The following is a 17,500-nucleotide window of genomic DNA, read 5'->3' on the forward strand; positions in this document are numbered from 1 at the left end:
AGAGGTAAGGGAGGACGGATAACAACAGAATAAGAGAGAGGGGTGGGATGAGAGAGGTAAGGGAGGAGGATGGATGACAACAGAAGAAGAGAGAGGAGTGGGATGAGAGAGGTAAGGGAGGAGGGATGACAGAAGAAGAGAGAGGGGTGGGATGAGAGAGGTAAGGGAGGAGGATGGATGACAACAGAAGAAGAGAGAGGGGTGGGATGAGAGAGGTAAGGGAGGAGGACAGATGGCAACAGAAGAAGAGAGAGGGGTGGGTCAGTAAAAGCCAACATTGAGAAACAATAACTGTTTCATTCCACACACCATGGAGAGAAACTGATGTGAGGTCAGCGAACCACCAGGTCACAATCTGTGTCTGATAGACCGCTCAACAACAGTAAGAACAACAACAAGCCCAGTTCAACTTCACACTCATACAACACTACAATGACCTGTCTCTGCTGACATCCATCTGTCAGGCTATCACTACTGTCTCCGCTGACATCCATCTGTCAGGCTATCACTACTGTCTCCGCTGACATCCATCTGTCAGGCTATCACTACTGTCTCCGCTGACATCCATCTGTCAGGCTATCACTACTGTCTCCGCTGACATCCATCTGTCAGGTTATCACTACTGTCTCCTCTGACATCCATCTGTCAGGCTATCACTACTGTCTCCGCTGACATCCATCTGTCAGGCTATCACTACTGTCTCCGCTGACATCCATCTGTCAGGTTATCACTACTGTCTCCTCTGACATCCATCTGTCAGGCTATCACTACTGTCTCCGCTGACATCCATCTGTCAGGCTATCACTACTGTCTCCGCTGACATCCATCTGTCAGGTTATCACTACTGTCTCCTCTGACATCCATCTGTCAGGCTATCACTACTGTCTCCGCTGACATCCATCTGTCAGGCTATCACTACTGTCTCCGCTGACATCCATCTGTCAGGTTATCACTACTGTCTCCGCTGACATCCATCTGTCAGGCTATCACTACTGTCTCCCCTGACATCCATCTGTCAGGCTATCACTACTGTCTCCGCTGACATCCATCTGTCAGGCTATCACTACTGTCTCCGCTGACATCCATCTGTCAGACTATCACTACTGTCTCCGCTGACATCCATCTGTCAGGCTATCACTACTGTCTCCGCTGACATCCATCTGTCAGATATCACTATTTCTCCCTTTCGCTCTCACTCTCTGACAGTCTTCCCTTTCTCTCACTCCCTCAGTCTCTCTTTCTCGCTCCCTCCTTGTCCCTCTCTCTCTCCCCCGTCTCTCTCTTTCTCTCCCTCGATCTCTCAATCCATTTTAGCTTGTAGTTTTTGCCGTGGAATAAGTCCCGGTTAGAGGAAATCAATAGGGAGCCTGGCGTGACAAGCGTATTCTTCTGGACACCGTGTTAAATGAGGTAATCCTGGACAGAGGACTGATCGATGGAGCAAGCTGACAGATGGAGCGAAGGAGGAGGAAGGATACGGGGGGGGGGGAGTGAATTGGAGGGTGGCCACCCACATCGGTGAAGACTGGATTTCTTGAGAAAATGGCTTAATTTGAATCTCCGCTAAAGGATAGTCAATTATAGTGGTGTCTTAATGTCAGTAGTCCACCGGGAGGGAAGGAAGATGATTTTGGAAGGTGAGGCTGAAGAGAAGACACAGCACCCCAAAGCAATACTCAAACATTCCCTAGTTCCTAGTCTCCTTTCCTTCGGTGAACATTGATAATTGAACCAAGTGGATAAGCTTCAACTTGACTATTTATACCTTTAAATTGATTTCAGGTTCACGATCAGGAAAGAAAGGATAGGTAAGTAGAGGAGGCTACATCCTAAACTGCCCAAAACATCCCCTAGTCTCCAGCCTCATCTCCTTTCCTTGATTACTAGTCTACAGAATCGTTAACAAAGTTTAAAAAAAAAGTATCATAGGCCAACTCTTTTCTCCCTCTTTTCTCTCTCTTTTCTCTCTCTTTTCTCTCTCTCTCTCCCCTCTCTCTCCTCCCCCTCCCTCCTCCCCCCACTCTCTCTCTTCCCTCTCTCCCCCACTCTCTCTCTCTTTCCCCCTCTCTCTTCACTCTTTCTCTCTCTCTACTCTCTCTCTTCCCTCTCTCTCTCTCTCTCTTCTCCTCGTCTGCCTCCCTCTCTTCCTTCAGTCATCTCTGATTACAGGTCCTTTCATTGCTTACGCGTTCGGCCCACAATTACCACAGTCTAGAACCACTGCTGCTGCCGCTCCAGTTCACCCTTCACAGACAATCCTTACTGTGTGTGTGTGAGTTTGAGGGGAGGGTATACTGTGTGTGTGTGTGGGGTGTATGTATTCATGTAAGAGAGAGACCGTGTGTGTGTGGTACCTAAAGCACCATCTTAAACTGCATGTATGTCTAATCTGCCCAGTGGGAGTAGCAAGGGGCTGAGGGCTAGGCCAGGTTCAGACCAACATGAGCCCTCCTTACTAGCCGCCATGCCGGCTCAAGCAGCAATCCAACACGTGCGCCAGTCCCAGGTAGGCCAGTGTTCTGCAGTACAGTTAACTCTACATTTGGACACAAAATGGCCGCTGCCTATACTGTACAATGGGCCTTGGTGCTTAGACAGACCACGGGTAATCATACTATCATAGAAATGGTTGTGGTACTATGCACATCCTTCAAAAAACGTAGGTATTGGGTTAATGGATAAAAATCCCTTACGCTGTATGCTCCTAATAACACATATACAACGTATATGAAACGTTTATACAACGTTTCGATAAAGAGGATATTCGTCAGGTTAAAACTCTCACGTGATCTAAACATTGTCATTAAAGGCGTCTGTGACCTTCTCCAAACCCATCCCTCAGGTGTTCACCAAAGCAGTGGCAGGGTGCCTGCTTTGTAGTTGTTTGAACAGCGGATTGCCCCTTTAAACGTGGTATAAAGAGCAATCATACTATCGCCCTCATGACACCTTCCCCATCAGCACTGTATAGTCATGTGATGGAGGGAAAATGGCCGCAATCAGCTTGGCTTCCTCCAGCCTCACTGATGATAGAGGTGAAAGGTTAAATGGAACACGTGGTAGGCATACACAGTAGGAGCCATTCTAAGAGGCATAGTATCAATGGCAGAGCGACACGAATAGAAATAGAATGAGCCATCTCTAAGGAAAGCAGTCACACACACACACACACACACACACACACACACACACACACACACACACACACGGACCTACGCATGGATGCACGCACGTACAAACACATACTCACCCTGGCATCGGTGACTTTGAACTCTCGGAGGATGTACTGGGGCATGTTGTACTCAGCCATGGGGTCCACCACAAAGTACTGGTATCTGGCCGAACGCTCAGCGGGCCAGTACTGATGACACTTTTCCTGTGGACACACAGGGAGAGAGTGAGACACCCAGATATGAGGGGGGTGAGGAGAAAATACACATTGAGATAAACGTGGACACATAGGAAACAGTTTGTGCAGGTTCCATTTAGAGTCGTGGTACAGACTGCACTACACAGGATAACGACAGTAAATGATGGACAGAATGAAGAATGCTTGAGGTGTGTGTGTGTGTGTGTGTGTGTGTGTGTGTGTGTGTGTGTGTGTGTGTGTGTGTGAGAGTGTGAGAGTGTGAGAGAGAGAGAGAGAGAGAGCCTGTCTAATACCCTTCCGAGTGCCTCTGTGAATCAGGGATCAAAGGGAGGACAGGACAGAGGGAAGAGAGGAGAGGAGGGAGACAGGAGAGAGAGAGACAGGAGAGAGAGAAGAGAGGAGAGGAGGGAGACAGGAGAGAGGGAAGAGAGGAGAGGAGGGAGACACGAGAGAGGGAGACAGGGGAGGGAGATGAGAGGGGGAGACAGGAGAGAGGGAGACAGGAGAGGGAGAAGAGAGGAGAGGAGGGAGGCATGAGAGAGGGAGACAGGAGAGGGAGAAGAGAGGAGAGGAGGGAGACAGGAGAGAGGGAGACAGGAGAGGGGGAAGAGGAGAGGAGGGAGACAGGAGAGAGGGAAGAGAGGAGAGGAGGGAGACAGGAGAGAGAGAGACACGAGAGGGGGAAGAGAGGAGAGGAGGGAGACAGGAGAGAGAAGAGACAGGAGAGAGGGAAGAGAGGAGAGGAGGGAGGCAGAAGAGAGAGAGACAGGAGAGAGGGAAGAGGAGAGGAGGGAGACAGGAGAGACAGAGACAGGAGAGAGAGAGCGAGACAGGAGAGGGGAGGAGAGGAGGGAGACAGGAGAGGGGGAGGAGAGGAGAGAGACAGGAGAGGGGGAAGAGAGGAGAGGAGAGAGAGAGTGACAGGAAAGGGGGAAGAGAGGAGGGAGACAGGAGAGGGGGAAGAGAGGAGAGGAAGAGAGACAGGAGAGAGAGAGAGAGGCTCCCTACCCTGCCCATCTCTCGGAGTTTGGTGAGCATGACTACAATAGTGGAGTTGTTCTCCCACATCATCCTCCAGAAGTCCTCTGTGGTCTCTGCCAACGGGCCCTGCGTTGCGATGTAGGCCTTCTGTTGCCTGGCAACACAAACACACATTCAGGTCAGACATGTAGCAGGGAGAGTCCGCTCCCTAATCAGTTTCATCAAACCATTGAAACAGGTTTATTGCGATTTTGATATTGTCACACTTGCTGTTCGCTCACTCGTGCACTCTCTCACTCTCTCACTCACTCGTTCTAACACCTCCCCACTTACACACACTTCCGACTCACACCCACCCATTCCACCTACCTGTATCCGTCGATGAAGCTGGCGTTGATGTAGTCTGAGCCCTCGAGGCCTCTGATTGGCTGCAGGCAGACGCGGGTGGTCTCGTAGGGCATGATGTTCACCAGACGGTTCTTGAACTTGTTGCAGGGCAGGTTGGCACTGATAAACCTGGATGTATGGGCCTTGGAGTTGGCTAGGCGCTGTAGAGAGGGGTGGGTGGATGGAGGGAGGAAGGGAGGGAGGGAGAGATGGGTGGTGAGGAAGGAGAGAGGGGAAGGGGGGTGGAGAGAGAGAGGGAGGGGGGAAAAGGAAGGATTGAGAGTGGGATATAGAGAGGTAAGGAGAAGGGGTGGGAGACAGAGGGATGGATGGAGGGGAATGGAGTGACAGTGGGAAGGATAGAAAGTGAGAGAAGGAGAGATGATAGAAGTAGAGAGAGATGAAGGACTGCAGAGTAGTAAAGATCTGAGCTGATCGCTAAAGCACCTTCAAAATGCAGACATATCTAATTGATGAATGTATTCCTAATATGACTGGATGGAGAAATCAAAGAGCACAGCCTTTATTCTAATCCCCATTTTCTTTTCATTGCCCTGCACTTTGCAGTGTGTCTTGTGTGAGCTGCTCTGAGGTAAGGTACTATGATTTCAGGCACTACATTAACAAGCTACCATCAAACTGAAACTCTAAAGCAGGTTTTCCATAAGGCAATAAACCAGAAAGCTCTCTCTCGCTGCAAAAAGTAAAAGTGGGTCACTGGAGTCTTTGATAATGACACGCGCACACGCACCCACACTCTCTCCTCCCTCCATCCTTTCTTTCCCCTCTCCTGTCTCCCTCCTCTCCTGTCTCCCTCCTCTCCTCTCTTCTCTCTCTCCTGTCTCCCTCCTCTCCTCTCCTCTCCTCCCTCCTCTCCTCTCCTCCCTCTCTCCTGTCCTCCCTTTGATCCCTGTTTCATAGAGGCACTCGGAAGGGCATGAGACAGGCTGGCAAGTCTAAAGACGCCCAGAGCTGCTGCTACACCAAACACCGGGCGGATGGTTTGGAAACAACCCAATCTGGCAACAGATCCTCCTTTTCCCCTTCCCCCCTAAGGGCAGACATGCACCTAGGAAAGCTCTAGTCGTAGAAACAACCTTAGCTGCCATGTTTTCTCCACTGTCGTGCCCCTTTCCACAAGGAGTTCAGGATGATACTGTACTTGTGATGACGCCTACAACTGGCCGAGTGGACATGATGCTGAACATGATTTGCACTTTTAGGACTATTCCATTGGGCCAGGCAAGCTTAGTCGAGCATAGCTAGCGAATGTGAAAGAAAAAAAACAACAAATACTATTTGAACCCAGGTCTGGTGTGGGCAGTAGTTAGTAAACAATGACAAAGATCACTATGGGCGACTGATCTCCAGCCTATAGGAAGGTTCACCTTCCAACAGGACAAGGACCCTAAGCACACAGCCAAGACAACGCAGGTGTGGCTTCGGGACAAGTCTCTGAATGTCCTTGAGTGGCCCAGCCAGAGCACGGACTTGAACCCGATCAAACATCCCTGGAGAGACTAGGGCTGTGGTGGTCACAAAATTTCATCAGCCGGTGATTGTCAAGCAAATAACTCACGGTAATTAACATAAACACATTTAGCATCTACTGGCTTCCACACATAGTCTACAAGCCACTGATGCAGACCTTTGGAACATCTACATTTTAAAAACTGTAATAAATCCATGTAATATAGCCTACACCATCACAATAAATCCATTATTTATTTTAGACAGGTCTAAAGAAACATGATATGAAGAAAATTTAATCTATTTCAGAAGAAAAACATTTTTATTTTATTTGTATTTATTTTATTTTACCTTTATTTAACCAGGTAGGCCAATTGAGAACAAGTTCTCATTTACAATTGCGACCTGGCAATAGCATACTCTGAGTTGTCCTTATGTTAGGTCCTGATCTGGCTATGCCATATGGCTTTGGGCTACACTAGTTCATTTAGCAGACAAGATTTGCTTAGTATTCTGTGGCATTATTTTATATAATGAAGAATACAATTGAACAAAGCTGAATAAAACAGAAAGGATATTTTCTCCAAATGATTTGAGGGAGTGCTCACTATTCTGTGATGAACAGTTAACAAAGAAACAAGTCCTCCTATATGCTTAAATTAGAGTTATTTATGTAACTTTAGTTGTGATACAAACGTTGGGCTATATGTTTTGATTTTTAATACATTCATACGTTCTAACACTGCATGATGCGACTCTAATGATGACTTGAAAGAAGTTGCATGAAAGGCATGAGCTCTGCTTTGTTTTTTTTGCACAGGCTGCACACACTTCATCAGTCTCTCATTCACAATTTGATAAGCACTTGATAATGTCTAGAACTTCCCAGCTGCATCCCTTTTGTGTGGCTGTAATGCCCCCCCCCCAAAAAAATCCATACTTTTTGCGGCCAGTGGCCTTTGTGCCCTTGGGCTGAATATAATAATTAGAATTCCCTTCTCCCGGCTGCGTACCGAAGCACCTCTCACTCACATGGCTCTCTGTCACATGATCGGGTCTTTCTCACAGGCTACAAGTGAAGACAGACACATCGGGCACGCAACTGCGCGGGTCCTATTCCAATTCCAAAGTGCATATTGAAGATATTGGAAAAACTGTAATTTACTTTTTGTCAGCCAACAAGATGAACAGCAAAAGCACTAGCCTATGTCAATCTACTATCCCCCATAGTACAAAAGTTTACCTATTCTATTCTGTGCTAGAAAGTAATATTCCAAACATAGTCTGGGACAGTTGTGGGATGCAATAGATCCCAAATTAATACAACCACCAGTATCAAAAAACAGTTTTAAGCAATGAGCCTGATGCAACAGATCAGAACGTTTAGCTTAAAATGTTGATAAACTATTAGGCTATTTCTTCACATTATAAGTACAGCAATGCGCACATGGCAGTAGGCTATAAGCGCAAATGTTCCAATAGCAGAAAAACACCATTCTCAAATATAACCGCAAATGAAATGATGCATGTAATGCTTTTATAATAAAATGTAAATTTTTATGGTGAAAATGATCTTCCCCAAACTTGAAACTCAGGTGCTGCATATGCATGCCAGTTAGGTTCTACACCGGTTGTAAAGTGATTAATGTGCTTCATTTGAAGAAGTTATTTGCCCAGTGATACAAACATTTTAATTGTGATACAAACATATAGGCCTTTGTGCTAGGCTACATGAGGTGTGCTACTATGATTTGAAAGTTGTTTCTTGCCTTAAGCTGGGCATCATTCACAAGTGATAATAAATCATTCACAATTGATAGGCTAATATTGTCACCCATCAGACTATTCTTGCTTTAATCTTGTCTTTATATATACTAAATAATATGTGTAAAATTTGTTTTGATTTAGAAGATCAAGGGCCTGATTACTTGCATGTCCACCGATGTTATTTACATTTTGAAATGTCCTTGTGGTCTGTCTTACAGAGGGAAAACCCGTAGAAGCCTTAAGACACGGATCAGTGAGCACCGCAGCAATATACGGACAGGTGAGACAAAGCAAATCTGGTTGCTGCTCATTTTGTACAAGCTTGACATCCTATTAGCTCTCTGAGATACATTGGAATAGAAATTGTCAAGATGTCACGCAGGGGCGGGGACAAGGGAATGTTTCTGGAACCACAGGCTAAACACACGGTCTACTCTTGACCTTAAAAAGGAGTTTGACTTGAAACCGTTTTTATAGTTTCAATAATTTTAAATAGTTAAAAAAAAATCCTAATTGAATATTGTATGTGTATGTATATTACTTTAAATATTGATTACATTCTCTGTGTATGATCATATATTTTGATACATTGAATGTTAATATTGTGAAACTATGTTATACCTTTTTTACCTCCTGTTTCAGGAAGTAATGTCACTGAGTACTGCCTCTATATATAGGGCCTTCCACCCCCACCCTTAGGTCTGGATGCCTGACGAAGGGTCAAAACATTGTAAATAAATATCACCTGGGAGCATGAGCAGCAGTGTGCTGCGTTTTCCTTTCTGTTTTCCTTGATTTAGAATGGACCATTTATCAGAAATCTGTCTCGAAAAGGGGGCAGGGGGAAAAATACATCCACAGTATGCATAGCGAATGGAGAATGTTTTTCCCTGGTTCATTTTCATGCCAGCCAGGTAGACTATACTCATGTTATAAAGAGAAGCAATGTGCTTAATATTAGAAAAGTTGAGAAATAAATATAGTAGGCCTAGCCTATAGAAAGCTGATCGGATCCTCATCTTTTTAGTAGAGGCCATCACTTTCTCATGCAATTGCATAGCCTATAGAAATGTTGCGCAACATGAGCTCATGGGCTCTCGTGGGCTCTCGTGCATACCACTGCTGGCTTGCTTCTGAAGCTAAGCAGGGTTGGTCCTGGTCAGTCCCTGGATGGGAGACCAGGTGCTGCTGGAAGTGGTGTTGGAGGGCCAGTAGGAGGCACTCTTTCCTCTGGTCTAAAAAATATCCCAATGCCCCAGGGCAGTGATTGGTGACACTGCCCTGTGTAGGGTGCCGTCTTTCGGATGGGACGTTAAACAGGTGTCCTGACTCTCTGAGGTCATTAAAGATCCCATGGCACTTGTCGTAAGAGTAGGGGTGTTAACCCCGGTGTCCTGGCTAAATTCCCAATCTGGCCCTCAAACCATCACGGTCACCTAATAATCCCCAGTTTACAATTGGCTCATTCATCCCCCCTCTTCTCCCCTGTAACTATTCCCCAGGTCGTTGCTGTAAATGAGAATGTGTTCTCAGTCAACATACCTGGTAAAATAACGGAAAAATACAAATACAAATTCAAATGCATTGATGTCAGAGTGATTAGAGGGATGATTAGAGGCAGTTAGCAAGTTTGGTAGACTGCTAATGACCATCGGCAGCATCAGAGCTTGGAGAAGCCTAAACAGTCACGTGGAATTTGACTGCTGTCATGACTCGTGACCGCCAGTGTGGCGGTAATAAGGGCACCGTAACAGCCCTGGTTGGGTTTATTACAAATGATTTCGGGACGAGATAGGGGGAGTGTACATGTGTAATTCAAGGTAAAGTGTGTTGTTGTACGGGGGGGGGGTAAGCTGTCTATTCAAATGTTTTATTCCATTCATTGTGATGGGGTTAGGATTTGCCCATTTTAATGTACAGGTACAAAATAAATATGTCAATATATATTTTCAAGGCCATTTCAATTTAACTGGTAGTGTTACCTCTGGCTCAAAGATATCATGAATGTGACAGAGCATTGGGGCAACTGGAGATAAAACCTCCATTCCGTGTCTCAACATGATTCATGGTTTCGTATTGGTAGGCCTAAACCTTATATTTCAAGCTTTCTTCTATCATGAACATAAACCTCAATTTTGTGCCTTTCCCCACCCTCCTTTTCTCTGGTTCACTGCGACCTACGTACCTACAGTGTATGTCTATGGTCTAACTTAAACTCCGGCTCAGCTCCCACTCCATTTTGTGTCTTCCCCACCCTCCCCATATTCAGTTTCCCTACATCCCACCTACATCCCCATTACCTACCTTAAACTCCAGCTCCATGCCGGTGACGTGCTCGCCCGTCTCCACCTGGGCCAGCTTCTGGATGTAGGAGAACAGGCTCCTGGCTGCCACCTCCGTGTTGCCGCACGCCACCGCCTCCAGCAGCGCGTCGTGGTTGAAGCTGTACTGGTCCTCCGTCTGCACCATGTAGTTCCGCTGCGATCGCATCAGGGTCACGTGGCCGTAGATGTCTACTGTTTTCTCGTGCTTGATGCGCTCCAGCATGGCGTCGATCACGATGAAGCAGCCTGTCCGCCCCACGCCCGCACTGGAAGAGGAGGGAGATAGCGAGACAGGGGTGGGGGGGGGAGAGGAGGGAGATAGCGAGACAGGGGTGGGGCGGGGGGAGAGGAGGGAGATAGCGAGACAGGGGTGGGGCGGGGGGAGAGGAGGGAGATAGCGAGACAGGGGTGGGGCGGGGGGAGAGGAGGGAGATAGCGAGACAGGGGTGGGGTGGGGGGAGAGGAGGGAGATAGCGAGACATGGGTGGGGTGGGGGGAGAGGAGGGAGATAGCGAGACAGGGGTGGGGCGGGTGGAGAGGAGGGGGATAGTGAGACAGGGGTGGGGCGGGGGGGAGAGGAGGGAGATAGCGAGACAGGGGTGGGGCGGGGGGAGAGGAGGGAGATAGCGAGACAGGGGTGGGGCGGGGGGGAGGAGAAAGATAGCGAGACAGGGGTGGGGCGGGGGGCGGGGGGACAGGAGAAAGATAGCGAGACAGGGGTGGGGCGGGGGGGGGGGGGGAGATAGCGAGACAGGGGTGGGGCGGGGGGGAGAAGAGAACGATAGCAAGACAGGGGTGGGGCGGGGGGGGAAGATAGCGAGACAAGGGTGGGGCGGGGGGAGAGGAGAAAGATAGCGAGACAGGGGTGGGGCGGGGGGGGGGGGGGGGAGATAGCGAGACAGGGGTGGGGCGGGGGGGAGAAGAGAAAGATAGCGAGACAGGGGTGGGGCGGGGGGGGAAGATAACGAGACAAGGGTGGGGCGGGGGGGGAGGAAAAAGATAGCGAGACAGGGGTGGGGCGGGGGGGAGAGGAGGGAGATAGCGGGACAGGGGTGGGGCGGGGGGGAGAGGAGGAGAGGGAGAAGGGGAGAACATTTTTGATTTTACCTTTATTTAACCAGGTGGGCCAGTTGAGAACAAGTTCTCATTTACAACTGTGACTCGGCCAAGATAAAGCAAAGCAGTGTGACACAAACAACAACACAGAGTTACACATGGGATAAACAAACGTACAGTCAATAACACAATAGAAAAATCTATATACAGTGTGTGCTAATGGTGTGAGGAGGTAAGGCAATAAATAGGCCATAGTAGCGAAGTAATTACAATTTAGCAAATTAACACTGGAGTGATAGATGTGCAGATGATGAAGAGCAAAAAAAGTAAATAAAAACATTATGGGGATGAGGTAGGTAGATTGGGTGGGCTATTTACAGATGGGGTGTGTACAGCTGCAGCGATCGATAAACTAGGGATTGCTCTTTAAAAAATCATAAAAAAGACAGATACAATTTCATCACAGATCACATTTGAGATTCCCCTTTATTGTGTAATGCTTTGACAATGTTTGTCTGATCCAGTCAAACTAACGTTCAGTCCATTAGAAGGTGCTCTTACCATGAGCAAATAAAGTTGGAATATGAATTTGAGAGAGAAGGAAGGAGGGAGGCACGGGGTCAGGGAGGAGAAGGGGAAGAAGAAAGGGAAGATAAAAGAACAAAGACATGGTTGAAGACAGGAGGAGATGATAATAAGGGGCAATATGAGAGAGAGAGAGAGAGAGAGACAGAGAGACAGAGAGAGAGAGAGAGAGAGAGAGAGAGAGAGAGAGAGAAAGAGAGATAGAGGGAGAGAGAGATGGAGAGAGAGAGAGTGAGAAATGGAGAGAGAGTGAGAGATGGAGATAGAGAGAGAGAGAGAGAGAGAGAGAGAGAGAGAGAGAGAGAGAGATGGAGGGAGGGAGGGAGGAGAGAGATGGAGAGAGAGAGAGTGAGAGATGGAGATAGAGAGAGAGAGATGGAGGGAGGGAGGGAGGAGAGAGATGGAGAGAGAGAGAGTGAGAGATGGAGATAGAGAGAGAGAGATGGAGGGAGGGAGGGAGGAGAGAGATGGAGATAGAGAGAGAGAGATGGAGGGAGGGAGGGAGGAGAGAGATGGAGAGAGAGAGAGTGAGAGATGATCGTCCTTGGCTCTGGCATCTTCCCCAATATTTGGAACCAAGGACTGATCACCCCAATCCACAAAAGTGGAGACAAATTTGACCCCAATAACTACCGTGGAATATGCGTCAACAGTAACCTTGGTAAAATACTCTGCATTATCATTAACAGCAGACTCGTACATTTCCTCAATGAACACAATGTACTGAGCAAATGTCAAATTGGCTTTTTACCAAATTACCGTACAACAGACCATGTATTCACCCTACACACCCTAATTGACAACCAAACAAACCAAAACAAAGGCAAAGTCTTCTCATGCTTTGTTGATTTCAAAAAAGCCTTCGACTCAATTTGGCATGAGGGTCTGCTATACAAATTGATGGAAAGTGGTGTTGGGGGTAAAACATACGACATTATAAAATCCATGTACACAAACAACAAGTGTGCGGTTAAAATTGGCAAAAAACACACACATTTCTTCACACAGGGTCGTGGGGTGAGACAGGGATGCAGCTTAAGCCCCACCCTCTTCAACATATATATCAACGAATTGGCGCGGGCACTAGAACAGTCTGCAGCACCCGGTCTCACCCTACTAGAATCCGAAGTCAAATGTCTACTGTTTGCTGATGATCTGGTGCTTCTGTCACCAACCAAGGAGGGCCTACAGCAGCACCTAGATCTTCTGCACAGATTCTGTCAGACCTGGGCCCTGACAGTAAATCTCAGTAAGACCAAAATAATGGTGTTCCAAAAAAGGTCCAGTCGCCAGGACCACAAATTCCATCTAGACACCGTTGCCCTAGAGCACACAAAAAACTATACATACCTCGGCCTAAACATCAGCACCACAGGTAACTTCCACAAAGCTGTGAACGATCTGAGAGACAAGGCAAGAAGGGCATTCTATGCCATCAAAAGGAACATAAATTTCAACATACCAATTAGGATCTGGCTAAAAATACTTGAATCAGTCATAGAGCCCATTGCCCTTTATGGTTGTGAGGTCTGGGGTCCGCTCACCAACCAAGATTTCACAAAATGGGGCAAACACCAAATTGAGACTCTGCATGCAGAATTCTGCAAAAATATCCTCCGTGTACAACGTAGAACACCAAATAATGCATGCAGAGCAGAATTAGGCCGATACCCACTAATTATCAAAATCCAGAAAAGAGCCGTTAAATTCTACAACCACCTAAAAGGAAGCGATTCCCAAACCTTCCATAACAAAGCCATCACCTACAGAGAGATGAACCTGGAGAAGAGTCCCCTAAGCAAGCTGGTCCTGGGGCTCTGTTCACAAACACAAACACACCCCACAGAGCCCCAGGACAACAGCACAATTAGACCCAACCAAATCATGAGAAAACAAAAAGATAATTACTTGACACATTGGAAAGAATTAACAAAAAAACAGAGCAAACTAGGGATTAATAGCAAACTATTTGGCCCTAAACAGAGAGTACACAGTGGCAGAATACCTGACCACTGTGACTGACCCAAACTTAAGGAAAGCTTTGACTATGTACAGACTCAGTGAGCATAGCCTTGCTATTGAGAAAGGCCGCCGTAGGCAGACATGGCTCTCAAGAGAAGACAGGCTATGTGCACACTGCCCACAAAATGAGGTGGAAACTGAGCTGCACTTCCTAACCTCCTGCCAAATGTATGACCATATTAGAGACACATATTTCCCTCAGATTACACAGATCCACAAAGAATTCGAAAACAAATCCAATTTTGATAAACTCCCATATCTACTGGGTGAAATTCCACAGTGTGCCATCACAGCAGCAAGATTTGTGACCTGTTGCCACAAGAAAAGGGCAACCAGTGAAGAACAAACACCATTGTAAATACAACCCATATTTATGCTTATTTATTTTAACTTGTGTGCTTTAATCATTTGTACATTGTTACAACACTGTATATATATAATATGACATTTGTAATGTCTTTATTGTTTTGAAACTTCTGTATGTGTAATGTTTACTGTTAATTTGTATTGTTTGTTTCACTTTTGTGTATTGTCTACCTCACTTGCTTTGGCAATGTTAACACATGTTTCCCATGCCAATAAAGCCCCTTGAATTGAATTGAATTGAATTGATAGAGAAAGTAAGGGTTAGGGAGACAGAGAGTGAGAGGAAGGGTGTGTGTGTGTGTGTTAGTGACTCCTGCAATCTAGCTTTAAAACACTGGATAGCTGTGACCTTCACTTTACTCACCACTACTACTGTTCTACCAGCACTGTCTGGCTGGATCTATTCATTGAACCGTGTACACACACAGAAATACCTTATTTACGCAAATATTCACACCTTTTGCTATGAGACTTGAAATTGAGCTCAGGTGCATCCTGTTTCCATTGATCATCCTTGAGATGTTTCTACAACTTGATTGGAGTCCACCTGTGGTAAATTCAATTGATTGGACATGATTTGGAAAGGCACACACCTGTCTATATAAGGTCCCACAGTTGACAGTGCATGTCGGAGCAAAAACCAAGCCATGAGGTCGAAGGAATTGTCCGTAGAGCTCCGAGACAGGATTGTGTCGAGGCATAGATCTCTGGAACGGTACCACAAAATGTCTGCAGGATTGAAGGTCCCCAAGAACACAGTGGCTTACATCATTCTTAAATGGAAGAAGTTTGGAACCACCAAGACTTCCTAGAGCTGGCAACCCGGACAAACTGAGCAATCGGGGGAGAAGGGCCTTGGTCAGGGAGGTGACCAAGAACCCGATGGTCACTCTGACAGAGCTCCAGTGTTCCTCTGTGGAGATGGGAGAGCCTTCCAGATGGACAACCAGCTCTGCAGCACACCACCAATCAGGCATGTGGGGATGTTTTTCAGTGGCAGGGACTGGGAGACTAGTCAGGATTGAGGGAAAGATGAACGGAGCTAAGTACAGAGAGATCCTTGATGAAAACCTGCTTCAGAACGCTCAGGACCTCAGACTGGGGCCAAGGGTCACCTTCCAACAGGACAACGACCCTAAGCACACAGCCAAGACAACGCAGGAGTGGCTTTGGGACAAGTCTCTGAATGTTTTTGAGTGGGCCGGCCAGAGCCCAGACTTAAACCCGAACGAACATCTCTGGAGAGACCTGAAAATAGCTGTGCAGCGACGTTCCCCATCCAACCTGACAGAGCTTGAGAGGATCTGCAGAGAAAAAGGGGCGAAACTACCCAAATAGAGGTATGCCAAGGTTGTAGCCACATACCCAAGAAGACTTGAGGGTGTAATCACTGCCAAAGGTGCTTCAACAAAGCACTGAGCAAAGGGTCTGAATACTTATGTAAATGTGATATTTCCTTTTTGTATTTGTAATAAATTTGAAAAATATTATAAAAACCTGGTTTTGCTTTGTTATTATGGGGTATTGTGTGTAGATTGATGAGAGAAAAAACTATTTAATCAATTTTGAGATAAGGCTGTAACGTAACAAAATGTGGAAAAAGTCAAGGGGTCTGACTACTTCCAGAATGACCTATATAGCAGGAGTACTCAACTCTTACCCTACGAGGTCAGGATCATGCTGGTTTTCTGTTCTACCTGATAATGAATTGCACCCACCTGGTGTGCCAGGTCTAAATCAGTCCCTAATTAGAGGAGAACAATGAAAACAAGCAGTGGAACTGGCTTTGAGGTCCAGATTTGAGTTTGAGGGATCTATAACAAAGATTTTGTGATCGAAGAGAATAAGTAAATGTTGTTGTTTTGTTATTTAAAAAAAAGTATTTTCAAGTGCTGGGTCCATGGTTCATTGGAACAAAGAGAGGAAAACTGGTACTGGTACCCCCTGTATATACCCCCACACATTGACTCTGTACTGGTACCCCCTGTATATACCCCCACACATTGACTCTGTACCGGTACCCCCTGTATATACCCCCACACATTGACTCTGTACTGGTACCCCCTGTATATAGCCTTGCTACTGTTATTTTATTATTTTACTTATTATGAAATATTTTCTTAACTCATATTTTTCTTAAAACTGCATTGTTGGTTAAGGGCTTGTAAGTAAGTATTTCACCGTAATACCTGTTGTATTCGGCGCATGTGAAAAATACAATTGTCACACCCTGATCTGTTTCACCTGTCCTTGTGCTTTGTCTCCACAACCATCCAGGTGTCGCCCATCTTCCCCATTAGCCTCTGTGTATTTATACCTGTGTTTTCTGTCTGTCTGTGCCAGTTCGTCTTGTTTGTTCAAGTCTACCAGCGTTTTGTCTCTGGTCCTGTTTTTCTCCAGTCTCTCTTTTTCTCGTCCTCCTGGTCCTTGTACCCGCCTGACCACTCTGCCTGTCCCTGACCCTGAGCCTCCCTGCAGTCATGTACCTTTGCTCCATCTCTGGATTACCGAACTCTGCCTGTCCCTGAGCCTGCCTGCCGTCCTGTACCTTGCTCCACCTCTGGATTACGGACCTCTGCCTGACCTGACTCTGAGCCTGCCTGCCGTCCTGTACCTTGGCCTCTACTCTGGATTATTGACCCCTGCCTGCCTTGACCTGTCGTTTGCCTGCACCTGTTGTTACAATAAACATTGTTACTTCACACAGTCTGCACTTGGGTCTTACCTTGATTCCTGATAAGTATTTGATTTTAATAAGATTAAAGTCCTTATTGAACACTAGTTGAATAGGATTAAACCAAAGCAGAGTTATAATTGAACACTAGTTGAATAGGATTAAACCAAAGCAGTGTCCTTATTAAACACTAGTTGAATAGGATTAAACCAAATCAGAGTCCTTATTAAACACTAGTTAAATAGGATTAAACCAAAGCAGAGTCCTTATTAAACACTAGTTAAATAGGATTAAACCAAAGCAGAGTCCTTATTAAACACTAGTTAAATAGGATTAAACCAAATCCGAGTCCTTATTAGTTGAAAAAGATTAAACCAAAGCAGAGTCCTTATTAAATACTAGTTGAAAAAGTTTAAACCAAAGCAGAGTCCTTATTAAACACTTGTTGAATAGGATTAAACCAAAGCAGTCCTTATTAAACACTAGTTGAAAAAGATT

The 17,500-nt window shown here is 46.3% G+C and overlaps 1 protein-coding gene across 1 annotated transcript in view; it reads right to left on the bottom strand.

Annotated features, from left to right (window-relative positions):
- ptprsa (protein tyrosine phosphatase receptor type Sa) overlaps positions 1–17,500 on the bottom strand; it is a 341,321-nt gene that overhangs the window by 37,116 nt on the left and 286,705 nt on the right. Inside the window, exons 30-33 of the mRNA XM_039000968.1 lie at positions 10,280–10,565; positions 4,721–4,899; positions 4,379–4,505; positions 3,251–3,376 (exon numbers count right to left, since the gene is read on the bottom strand). Of these exons, the coding sequence (XP_038856896.1) occupies positions 3,251–3,376; positions 4,379–4,505; positions 4,721–4,899; positions 10,280–10,565 (718 nt within the window). The remainder of the gene's footprint in view (positions 1–3,250; positions 3,377–4,378; positions 4,506–4,720; positions 4,900–10,279; positions 10,566–17,500) is intronic.

Source organism: Salvelinus namaycush, chromosome 9 (genome assembly GCF_016432855.1).
Source record: "Salvelinus namaycush isolate Seneca chromosome 9, SaNama_1.0, whole genome shotgun sequence".
In the NCBI taxonomy this organism is placed as follows: Eukaryota; Metazoa; Chordata; class Actinopteri; order Salmoniformes; family Salmonidae; genus Salvelinus; species Salvelinus namaycush.